Source organism: Galeopterus variegatus, unplaced genomic scaffold (assembly GCF_000696425.1).
Source record: "Galeopterus variegatus unplaced genomic scaffold, G_variegatus-3.0.2 Scaffold2732, whole genome shotgun sequence".
Classification (NCBI taxonomy): Eukaryota; Metazoa; Chordata; class Mammalia; order Dermoptera; family Cynocephalidae; genus Galeopterus; species Galeopterus variegatus.
The window spans coordinates 225,204-238,274 of NW_007728843.1; the positions used below are offsets into that span (position 1 = coordinate 225,204).

General features: G+C 34.5%; 1 protein-coding gene across 2 annotated transcripts in view; it reads left to right on the top strand.

Annotated features, from left to right (window-relative positions):
• The window catches only part of KBTBD3 (kelch repeat and BTB (POZ) domain containing 3), a 23,507-nt gene extending 11,711 nt beyond the window's left edge, over nucleotides 1-11,796 (top strand). The window contains exons 1-3 of one of the 2 annotated variants that reach the window (XM_008582831.1): nucleotides 5,969-6,050; nucleotides 8,960-9,011; nucleotides 10,081-11,796. In XM_008582831.1, coding sequence (XP_008581053.1) covers nucleotides 10,085-11,683 — 1,599 coding nt within the window. In that variant the 5' untranslated portion in view covers nucleotides 5,969-6,050; nucleotides 8,960-9,011; nucleotides 10,081-10,084 and the 3' untranslated portion in view covers nucleotides 11,684-11,796. Of the gene's footprint in view, nucleotides 1-5,805; nucleotides 6,051-8,959; nucleotides 9,012-10,080 lie in introns of those variants that run through there. The other variant, XM_008582830.1, reaches the window with a different exon arrangement.
• Nucleotides 11,797-13,071: the final 1,275 nt, after the last annotated feature.

A 13,071-nucleotide genomic window follows, 5' to 3' on the forward strand; every position in this document is an offset into this window, starting at 1 on the left:
CGCTCAGCCAGTGAGCGGCCGGTCTGTATGTGGGATCCGAACCCTCGGCGGGAGCGCCACCGTGCTCCCAAGCGGCGCACTGTAGCAGTGTGCCACCGGGCCGGCCCGTTACGGTAATTTTGACCAGTGCATTTATGGTTGGATTTATGAGTGCTAAAATTGCTTTCTGGGCTTTCATTTGATACTAAAATCCAGAGTCAGAATGGTATTGGAAAGAACATGGACTTTGAATAAAACGAACATGTTTCTACTAGTTTTGCATTCTTGGTCATGTTTTTAATGTCTGAGCCTCAATTTGCTATTATGAAAAAGTTATTATTAATAAAAATCTTAAAGAATTATTGTGAGCATTGAATGAAATATCTATATAAATTACTTGTAAATCCTTGTACCTTTAGGCTTGTTATGTAACTAAACAACAGTGAAAGTAAGAGTCTCTAACCATTTATTTGCCTATCAGTGTTTACCTAACAGAAATGGAAGTTTTACCCTAGAATACTCTTCTCCAATTATTGGTTTAAAGGTCCAAAAGATTTTGCTTTATGGTATGGAGGTAGATGCTGAATTTAGATTGTAGTGATCATTATCAAAATTTCCCTTCATATCCAACCTTTCTCCTCAGTGTATTAGCATGCTCAAGTTTTCCCAAACAAATCATAACAAAACTTCCTAGTATCTACATGCTTCTCTAGCTCCCACCTTGCTGAACTTCTAAAAAAAAAAAAAATTTACACAAATTGTGCTCATTATTTCTTCTTAAATCCACTGTGATCTTTTCTTTCCCCACCCCACCCCTAAATCATCAGTGACTTCTGTTTAATCATTAGGACCTAACTCTCTTCCCTTAGTTTCTACCAACTCTGCTTTTTTTCCTCCATTTCTGTCTCTGTTGTTTATGAGTTCTTCCTCAGCCGTATAACTTGCTTATTTTGTCTTCCGCAAATTGTATTTTCACTATATTTTCAGTTCATCTAGACCAGCATCTGGTTTGTGCTTCATAAATAATTTTTCAACTAAACTGCCTGTCTCTTAAGGTTAATTCTCCTTGGTGTTCCATCCTTGACACTCTTCTCTACTAATTCTACTTATGCTCCTTGAGTGATGTTTATCAATTTCACTGGATTTAGTTTATCATATCATGTGGATTGAGTCCCCCTGTTATTCAATTTCCAGCACCCTTTCTCTTTGATAGCATTTATAATTATTTTGATTTCTCAAAGTCTAAAAATAGAAATTTTCTCAAATTAAATTAAGAAAACAGAAAATTTCAGCTTCTCTGCTTGGCCAGTCTGTGTAAAAGAAACATGGCAGGCTTTAACTTTTAACCACTTTATAAAAGTGAATATCTGTGCATAATGCTAATGTATTAGTTTGATACTTGAAAACTTATAATAAATTGTTTTACTTATGTTACTGTTCATGGGAATAAAAAATACATATATCGTTGAGTTTACTTCTTATTCATGTACCATGAACCTCAATAATTGATTTAATCCAGTACAAGTGCCAAATTATTTATTTCTATACAATTATGTATGTGTAATTATCTATAAATACTTACGTATAAATTATACATATACTAGTTAAAAATTGTGGGAGAAAAGAAATTTAGGATGATATTACTTAAACTGTGTAGTTTCTAGTAGTAATTATGGCTACATTATAGAACAGGTAAACAGAGAAAATCTTAAATGCACAATAAATAAAAATATATATTAAAAGTGAAAATTAAAATTAAATTATATGTTTGTGTATATATGTGTACACACACATACACAACATATACATATCAGTCACGTATGGAATTAAAGTGTCATGAAACAAGTATTCAGTATCTACCCACATCCTTTGCCCATTCCTCCCCAGATGGATGGCCTGGAAGTTAGGGTAGTAATTACTGCTTTAGGATGATGGATCAAATATTTTTGCCAACATCTATGATCCTAATCTGTAAGAGAACTTTTAGAAACCCAAAGGAATCTAAGGTTATAGGAGATACATTTATCTTTTGATCCTCATCATCTAACTTTCTCTAACACATAGAGGGATTTAAATACATATCTTTTAGCTGATGAAAATATGTAGCATTTCCAAGGAGTGTCTAGGTGATCTAGACTGTGTGTCCTAAGCAATTCTTTGGTTCTCTGAGGCAGGCTGTGGGGAGACCTCTACATTGCTGTTACAGGTTATAGATGCTCCAGCCCATTGTTAGGCTGGAGAACTAGACCAGGAGTAACAGCCTGGCCACATTGTGTTATTAAGAAGATGCTTTGATACTTTGCACAGCATTGACTCATGTCTGTCTATCTAATGTAGACTAATTAAAATCATACGGTCTATTTACCAACTTCGTGTGCCCTTTTGCATAGTACAAATACTCCCTGTCTATTCCCTTTAAACTTTCCTTTCCATCATCATGAGTTGGTTAGAGAGGCTGGCTCAAACCTCTCACCTATTCTTTCCTCTTTCCATTGATTCTGACACTCCAGGTAAAACTACTTTACAATGATGGCTCTTGTGTTTAACTTTTCTCTGAAGCCTTTAGGAATTATTAGAGAGCTACTTCTCCTTTCCCTTCCCATACCACTTTATAAGTGTGAACCTCTTGGTTAATGTCATTTAAAGGATTTGCTTATCTTTCATGTTAAATTTCTTATAGAAAATAAGTTTTAACTTCTACTTGTTTAGCACAGATTATGTGCTAAATCATGTATTATTTTTAATCTTCTCAACAACACAACTATGTACGTATAGTTTATTCCCATTTTACAAATGAAAAAAAAATGAGAATCAAAGATTTTTAAGTTATTTGATTCTAATATATCACAAGTAAATTGATGAACCAGCATTGGAACTCAAGTCTATCTGATTCTTTTTTTTTTTTCCTTTTTGTCTTTTTTTGTGTCCGGCAATGGATCGCAACCCTCAGTGTCGCGCCCATACCAGACCAGGACCGGCAACGGGATCGCAACCCTCGGCGTTGCTCCCACACCTCGCTCAGCCAGTGAGCGGGAACCGGTCTGTACGTGGGATCTGAACCCTCGGCGGGAGCGCCACCGCGCTTCCCAAGCGGCGCACTGTAGCAGTGCGCCACTGGGCCGGCCCCAAGTCTATCTGATTCTAAAGCCATACTCCTTTTTCCATTTTACATTGTTAAAAGAAAAACTTTACACGAATTTAAGAGTTATTTTGAGCAAAGAACAATTTATGAACCAGGCATCACTGACAGCCAGTAGAGATTCAGAGACCTCCAGTCCAGCAGTGTGAGCAGTTAAGTTTTTATAGGCTTAACAAAGAAGCATAGTAGAGAAATTGCCTGATTGGCTACAGCAATTTGCCTTATTTGGATATGGTCTGAAGGGAGGTCCCTAGTTGCATAACCAATTGGCTTGTTGACTGTTTGTGATTGGCCAAGGCTCACTTTTTGTTTTTTGGTGGTGGTTGTTTTTTTTAAAGTTACAAGAAATTTTTCCAAGTTAACTTCCAGTTTGCTTTTATAAGACCTCTGGTTACAGAGACAACCTCAGGCTAATGGCCTTCTTATTTGCTTTTACCATATCATATGCTCTTGGGAAAATACATGATTTTTCAGACAAGCCAATATTTCAATTCTTTGTATTTTATAGGTATTAGAAAAGGAGGAAAAACCATGTATAATTTAAAAAATAGTCTTCAAGTGACTTAAGAAGTATGCCTTGTGAGGAGAAGAATTAGTCCTGGTACATTAGCCATACATAATTATCTTTACACCTCACTCCAATTTGGGCTACTCTTTTTCCATCCTAGATAGTATGTTATCAATATTCTTAAGTAAAGATTTGAACTGTTATGATAGTTAATTTTATGTGTAAGCTTGACTGGGCCATGGGTATCCAAACATTTGGTCAGACATTCTGGGTGTGTCTGTGAGGGTATTTCTGGATGACATGAACATTTGCATCACCGAACCAAGTAAAGCAGATTGCCCTCCTTGTGTGGGTGGGCCTCATCCAATCAACTGAAGACCTGAATAGAATAAAAAAATCTGAGTAAGAGGGAATTTCTCCTGCCTCACTGTTTAAGCTGGGACATCAGTCTTTTCCTACGTTTGGAGTCAAATCGAAAAATCAGCTTTTCTTGGGTCTCAAGTCTGTTGGCTTTTAGAGTGGAACTTATACCATTGGCTGTCATGGTTCTCAGGCCTTTGGACTCTGACTGGAACCATACTATCATCTCTCCTTGGGTCTCCAGCTGGCCAACTATATAGATCCTGGGACTTTTCATCCTCTATAATCACATGAGCCAATTCCTTATAATTTATTTCTGTGTATATATACATATACTCATGCATATATATATATACACACACGCACACATTTTCCTATTGGTTTCGTTTCTTTGCTTGCTTTTCTTCAGAACTGCCCCCAACCTCTCATTATCTCTTTCCCTTCATGACACCCACTCCCATTCTTAATTGTCTCCCTACTCACAATTACTTAGAACACTACTCACAAAATTATTTCTGCAGATAACTTATTTTTCTGACAGTATGGCCAGTTTCATCCTATTACTTTTTCCTGAACACACACAAGCACACTATTTTTCACACAGTATATCAGCTATCTAATGGAACGTTCTGTGATCACGGAAATGTTTTATATTTGTTCCTTGTACAGTAGCCACTGCCCACATGTATTAGTCTGAATTCTCCAGAAAAACAAAACCAGTAGGGGATGTGTGTATATATATATATAGAGAGAGAGAGAGAGAGAGACAGAGACAGAGACAGAGACAGAGACAGGGAGAAAAGGAATTGACTCTCCTGGTTATGTAGGCTGAGAAGTCCTAAGACCTGCAGTCAGAAAGCTAGAGACCTAGGAGAGCTGATGGTATAGTTCCAGTCTGAGTCTGAAGGCAGAAGGTGGTATCCCAGCTGAAGACAGTCAGATAGAGAGAAAGAATTCTTACTCAGCCTTTTATTCTATTCTGGCCTTTAGCAGATTGGATGAGGCTCACCCACATTGGGGAGAGCAATCTGCTTTACTCAGTCTACCAATTCAAGTGCTAATCTCACCCAGAAACACCTCACAGACATATCCAGAAATGTTTAACCAAATGTATGGCACCCTGTGGCCTGGACATGTTGACACATAAAATTAACTGTCTCACAATATGTGGCTGACCACTTAAAATATGTCTAGAGCAACCAAGGACCTGAATTTTTAATTGTATTTAATTATAAGTAATTTAAATTCAAATAACTCATGGCTTATATTTACCATATTGGACCTTACAAAAGGTCATAACTATTTAATACAGTCTGACACTCTGATCTTTTTCAACCAATTCTCTTGTAAAAGTCTAATCTTAGAAGGCATGTAGTCTATATTCCAAATCAGCATTTTGACAGTTGCTTTGCTACCAGAAGAAAATGAGTGGAATGGGAGGGGGATATGTTGGGTATATACTCAAATAATAACTACTATAGAAATAACACCTCTTATGTATAACAATAAGACTAGTCATGTATTGAGGTCCTATGTAAGCTATTTATACAACTTGTAAGTTTTACCATTTAACACATTTATATAGCTGAGCATTATCCCTTGATAGTATACTTTTTATTCCAATGAGCTCAACATTTATGAAATTATAAAGGAATTTATTATTTAATGTCATAAAAATAAATGTTTAGAACAAGATTTACTGTATTATGATTGTTCTTAGTGAGCACTGTATGTAATTGACAAAAAGGGCAAATTTTGGAGTCTGAAAACTTCATTAGGTCTGTACTACATCAGTATTTTTTTTTTTTTTTCATTCTAGTTCTAAGAGCGGATGGAATTGGCTATGGATAATTCATATGATTTCAGTCAACAAAGCTCATGTAATGGAATTCCATCTGAGAAGAAAAACAACTTCCTTGTGTCAGAAGATCATGGACAGAAAATTTTAAGTGTACTACAGAATTTTAGAGAACAAAATGTCTTTTATGATTTCAAAATAATCATGAAAGATGAAATAATCCCATGTCATCGTTGTGTGTTAGCAGCATGCAGTGACTTTTTCAGGTACTTTACCTTGTCTATGCCTCAGATTTTATGATATAGATAATTAAGTTATATTTTATAACTATACTCAGTTTTTCTCCCACAGGAGCACGCAATAGTAATTTTTAATTAAAACAAAAAAACTAATTAGAACAAAGATTAGCAATTTTTTGAGTAGGAGAGTTTAATGCTACCTTTTTTTAAAGCTTGGATCTTCCCAAGCCAGCATTTCCCAAAGTTCTATGGAATATCGGTCCCTTGAAATGTTCTGGGGGAAAAAATTTTTTTTTCATCTGGGGTCAACTTAGTTTGGGTATCCCTGTACTATGAGCAAAAGACAAGTTAAACAAAAATGGAAACAAAGTTCAAAGAGAATTAGTCCGAGAGGAAAATAAATTTTAGTTGTGTATTATAGCCCTGTATTATCTAATGGGAGGGGCTCTAACCCAGAGAATTTAAAAAGTTCTCCTCTCATTGGCAAAGATATCAGTAGTAAGGGAAAGTACTTCTTAGCTATGAAACGTTTCTTAAGAGCACCCAACTTGCTCTGATTCTAAGCAACCTTCTGAATATATTTTGGTTTCCAGTGTAGATCACCCTACAGGGAATGTCCTAGTCATGACAGTGCAAGAATCTGCTGTGATGACAGCAGGTTTCTGATTTTGCAAGGTTAAGGATCAGACACATGATCTTAGTACTGTGGTAATTGTATCAAGGTAATGCATCCTGTACAGCCCTTTGGTCAACAGGCCTCTCTTGGTGACACCCTGGCCTTCAGCTCTTATAGTCCTACTGCAATAAACTTAAATCCTAATTGCAGTATTTTGCATTGTGTTCAATTTTGGAAGCAATTTTAATTCAAAGTAAGCAGGGTTTAAATCTCCAATAAATAAACATGATAAAAATGGAGTAAGATTTAAGATATAGAAACACCTAGATGCAAGTTAATTTATACTGTTTTTTATCCTTAATTCAACACCTATTTTTTTTTTTACCAATGTCTAATCCTCACCCTTATGGCTTTCTGGAGTAATTCTTATACACCTAGATGCAAGTTAATTTATACTGTTTTTTATCCTTAATTCAACACCTATTTTTTTTTTACCAGTGTCTAATCCTCACCCTTATGGCTTTCTGGAGTAATTCTTATTAGCTGGACTTCATTTAGCAAACATCTCTTGAGATCTACTACTTGCTAAACACCTGCTCCTATAGGCTTTCTTGCTTTGGATTTGTGAGCAGTGGCTCAGTGCTGCATCACAGTTTACTGGGGACAGGGTGGCTACAGCAGTCTTGAACTAGCTGTTTGCCTTCATCTCTTCATTTCTTATCACAGGTACTCTGAGTTATTCTTCTTTGACCTCTATTGGGTCCCTAACCGTTCTTGTACTCGCCATTCTCAGGTTCTACCAGTGTCTTCCTGCTTCTCTTCTAATCCAGCTTTTCTTCCATTTAACTCTTTTCTTCTCCCATATTCTTCGTGTCATCTCTTCATCACAGTAAGCTGTGTAGTATCATTATTAAATACTTGTCCTCTTAATACATGTGCCTGAAATCTAAATCCCAGCTCTACCACCTACTAGACATGTGACCTTAGGCAAGTTACTTAACCTCTTTAGGCCTCAGTTTCCTCATTTGTAAAAAATTAAGATAATAAAAATAGGACCTAACTCCTAGGATCATTATGTGTGTTAAATGAAATAATATGTAAATAATGATTAGCACAATGCCCACTGCATTCAATTAATGTTAGCTGCTATGATGATTATTATTATTTCTAACCTAGCAAAAAATGGAAATAATATGGTATAAACATACAACTTTATTTCTGTTATGTTTTCATGCTAATAAAATAAAAGGTTCATGTAAATATTTGAATTTACAGTCCTCTACTCTTCTTGTTGAAGTTATTTTTTAAAAAATACATTTAATAAAATACATTTTTTAAATGTACATGCACATAATTTTTGTCCATAGTACTTTGTTCACCTTGCTCCTAGTTTTTTATGGATCTGCTTTTAATTTTTAAAATTACTGTTATAACAATATATTTTCTAAAAATTTTCTATCTCTTTTAAATAACACAAATGACAGATTCTTTATTATATGTAGTATTTTGTTAAATGAGTGCACAGTTCACATAAAAATATTTACAACTGTAGATAGAAATTTGATACTTTACACTCTTACATAAGGCCACTAATTTATAATATTTGTGTTATGACTAAACTCACTGGAATATTGGGAGGGAAATGTAAAATAAAAATGTCAGAAAAGTGTACAATGCATGGTAAATTCACTTTATAATGTTTTTAGAAAATGAAAATTATTATTGAGATGTAAAGTCATGGAAGACAAGAAATTGAAAAAGAATCACAGACATTTTATTATCACTTTATGATAAAATAGTAAATTTGAGATAGATGTTAACTGGATACTTTAAAGATGAGTAGGATTAAGTATAGAAATATGATCTTACTTGTGTCTTCTCTAAGAAAATGTGAAAGCCGATGGTAAATTAAAAATATATGGAATCTTATAGAAAACATTTGCTTTCTTAAAATAATAACAATAACAGCTAATTCTTTGAATTGATTAACTCATTTAATCCTCTCAACAACCCAATAAGATAGATACTACTGGTATTCCCATTTTCAGATGAAGAATTTGAAGCACAATAAAGTTAAGTCACCTCCCCAAGGTCACACAGCTAATAAGTGGCAGAGAATAGCTATATATCCACCCAGGCAGCCAGATTCTAGAAGTCATGCTCTTAATATTACCCTAAACTGACTACCAATGTCTTCATAATCTAATATAATTATAATAACAGGTTAATATTACTATTGGTATAGATTATTTTATAAACCCTGCATAATGTGTAGCATGTACACAATTTTTTAATTATATTTATTTGGTTTTGTTTTAAGGACTACTGAACAGCCTAATAGGAAGTCATTTTGTCATCCTTTTTCCTAAGAGGTACTCCTTACTTGCAATGCTCCTTATATTTTTCAGTTGGATGTTGTGCTTCTTAAATAGTTTAGTTACCCTCTGAAGTAACTCTAGTAAGTAGATTGGTTTTCTCCCAAAGTACTTGGGCATTTAGATGCAGTGCTCACAAAGGTATCCTGGACAACACTGGCACAAATACAAACCATTATTAATAATCAATAATAAAATGCATTTTAGTCCCTGTCCACACATTTACAAATAATTTATATTTTTGCCTAAACTGAATCAAAGAAATTGTCAATTGCTTAGAGTCTATCGACTTTAACAACTTTTACCTGGGGATAAAATAGAACATATTAGGAAGAAGTTTCAAGCTGGTCTGCTTATTCAGATGTGAGAACCCATCTCCATCTCTCAGTGATTGTTACCACAAAACCTTAGTTTTTGGCTTTTTGACTTAGTGTGATATGCTGTTATTATTTAGTTTTATAAATATGTTCCTTTTTCCCTAGAGCACTGTATAAAATGCGTCTTTTTAGAAGTGTATCTTATTTGGTGGAATTCCCCACACAGACAGGTTCACTGGAGACATCTGGTATCTCACTGTGTGCCATTTTCCTTGTTTCATTACTGTCAAATTGAAGATTCATTTGAAAGAGACTTTTAAATCCTAAACCCAAAAGCATTATATTTTAAGTAATTTTAGTTATTAGGAGCACATTTGATGCGAGTTAACCCATAAAGAAATTCTTCCATTAAAGAGATTTTTCCCTAATTTTATGAATAATATATAAGAATAATCAGTATAAAAAATTTGAACTTTTTATAATCTTTTTTGGATTAGTTGCTATAGCTCATCTGAAATGTATATATTTTTAATATGGGAATTAGGTAATATGTTTGTTGGCAAATAAGTAATATGGTCTATAATCTAGATATTAAAATAATTTACTAGTATGATTATTAAAAGATTATTTTGTAAATATATTTTAAATCAACGTAAGGGTAAAGGAAACCTCTTTAAGGTAATGTTGAAAATAATTATGGAATAAAATATTTCTGTTTACTTGTTCTTCTGTGTTCTTTATTTTTGCAGGGCTATGTTTGAAGTAAACATGAAAGAAAGAGATGACGGAAGTGTTACCATTACTAATTTGTCCTCCAGAGCAGTAAAAGCGTTTCTCGATTATGCCTATACTGGGAAAACAAAAATAACAGATGATAATGTGGAAATGTTCTTCCAGTTGTCATCATTTCTTCAAGTTTCCTTCCTATCCAAAGCTTGCAGTGACTTTTTAATAAAAAGTATGAATCTTGTCAATTGTTTACAGTTATTATCTATATCAGATAGCTATGGCTCTACCCGTTTGTTTGATCATGCATTACACTTTGTACAGCATCATTTTTCTTTATTATTTAAATCAAGTGATTTCTTAGAGATGAGTTTTGGAGTACTGCAAAAATGTCTGGAATCAGATGAATTAAATGTTCCCGAAGAAGAAACAGTACTGAAGGTCGTCCTTAGTTGGACTAAACATAACTTAGAATCAAGGCAAAAGCATCTGCCTCATTTGATTAAAAAAGTAAGATTACATCAGTTATCTGAGGAGACACTTCAAGACTGTCTGCTCAGTGAAGAGTGTTTACTCAAAAGCACAAACTGTTTTGACATAATCATGGATTCAATTCAGTGTGTACAAGGTTCTGGTGGACTCTTCCCTGATGCCCGACCATCCACAACTGAAAAATATATATTTATTCACAAAACTGAGGAAAATGGAGAAAATCAATATACATTTTGCTATAATATTAAAACGGATTCATGGAAAATACTGCCACAGTCACACCTAATTGATTTGCCAGGATCTAGTCTGTCTAGTTATGGAGAGAAAATATTCTTGACAGGTGGTTGCAAAGGGAAGTGTTGTAGAACAATTCGACTTCATATTGCTGAAACATACCATGATGCCACTGATCAAACCTGGTGCTACTGTCCAGTCAAAAATGAATTCTTCTTGGTATCAACTATGAAAACACCAAGAACGATGCATGCATCAGTTATGGCTCTCAATAGATTATTTGTTATAGGTGGAAAGACTAGAGGATCTCAGGACATTAAAAGTCTCTTAGATGTTGAATCTTACAACCCTCTTTCCAAAGAATGGATATCTGTTAGCCCGTTACCCAGAGGCATATACTATCCAGAAGCAAGCGCATGCCAAAGTGTCATTTATGTTCTTGGATCAGAGGTAGAAATTACAGATGCCTTTAACCCATCACTTGATTGCTTTTTTAAGTACAATGCTACAACTGATCAGTGGTCTGAACTAGTAGCAGAGTTTGGGCAGTTTTTCCATGCAACGCTAATTAAAGCCGTCCCAGTAAACTGCACTCTGTATATATGTGACCTTTCCACTTATAAGGTTTATAGTTTTTGTCCAGATACTTGTGTTTGGAAGGGTGAAGGATCTTTTGAATGTGCAGGCTTTAATGCAGGTGCAATTGGAATTGAAGATAAAATTTATATATTAGGTGGTGATTATGCACCAGATGAAATCACTGATGAAGTGCAGGTCTACCACAGCAACAGGTCTGAGTGGGAAGAAGTTTCACCAATGCCAAGAGCCTTAACTGAATTTCACTGCCAGGTGATTCAGTTTAATAAATACAGGGACCCATGGTTTTCTAATCATTTCTAAAATTAGTATGTGCTTGGATATTCTAAAATTATTCCAGTTCTAGTAACTTACAGTAAATTTGTTAACCATGATTGGTAAAAAGGTCTTAATAAAAATTTCCTGCTACTAGAGAATTAATATGTATGTGTGTCATATATGAATAAACAGTTTCCCGAAACAAAATACAAAATACATTTTACCAAAAATTATATTGAATATAATAATTTAATCTTGGAGAATCCAGAATATTTAGTATGTTCATATATAAATAAGTCATAGGCTTTGATGCGTTGATGTTTAAAGCACTTTATCCATGAAAGACTAGTAAAAACAAATCCAAGTTCACAGATTGGTACTATTTATGTGGGAGAAATCTCTTGAGGTAGTAAAAATGAATTATTTACACTCTATATTATATGAAGTGAAAAATAAATTTGGGATGTGAGTCCTACCTTGTTACTGTAGGTGCAAGAGTTGTTGCATTCCTATCTTTTCTGATCATTGGTTAACTTCTTTTAAGCACTTCTTTTCTTTTTCCATTTTTTGCAAGAGTTGTTGCATTCCTATCTTTTCTGATCATTGGTTAACTTCTTTTAAGCACTTCTTTTTCCATTTTTTTTTCTGATCATTGGTTAACTTCTTTTAAGCACTTCTTTTCTTTTTCCATTTTTTGGGTCAGAAATTTTTCTGAAATACATTATATTTCCCCAGCCTTTTGAACAATACACTAAACATAGTTTAACTTTTTTTATGATTCAACTCTTCATTAAGAGCGTAATGTACCATGTTATAATGTCATAATGCCACTGGCAGTTAAATACTTTTAAAATTGCTGATTCTATTAGTTTTCAGTGTCAGTTGGTTTCAGTTTCTAGCATCATATCTCTCTTTGTATTTTCGGGTGCAATCTTAGTAAATGAATATTTTTAATTTAATTAGTAGTTCTAAGTGATAGCAGGCCTGAATTTATCTTAACATGTAACCCATTGAGTAAAGTTATTGGATTCTGGGATGGTAGTCCTAAAATACTTTTTCTATATCATTGCCATGTTCCAACATAATTGAAGATGTAGAAAATTTGACCTCTAGATAAGTGGATCATTATTGTTACATTTTTTCACTTTGTCCAAATTTGAGCTACAATGAGAAATTTCGATTAATTAGAATTAATTTACGCCCGGCCCCATGGCTCACTCAGGAGAGTGCAGTGCTGGTAGTGCGGAGGCCACGGGTTCGGATCCTATATAGGGATGGCCGGTGCACTCATTGGCTGAGCGTGGTGTGGAACACACCAGGCGGGGGTTGCAATCCCCTTACCGGTTGAAAAAAAAAATTAATTTCAATTTCAGAGGCCGGCCCATGGCTCACTTGGGAAGGCGTGGTGCTGACAACACCAAGTCAAGGGTTAA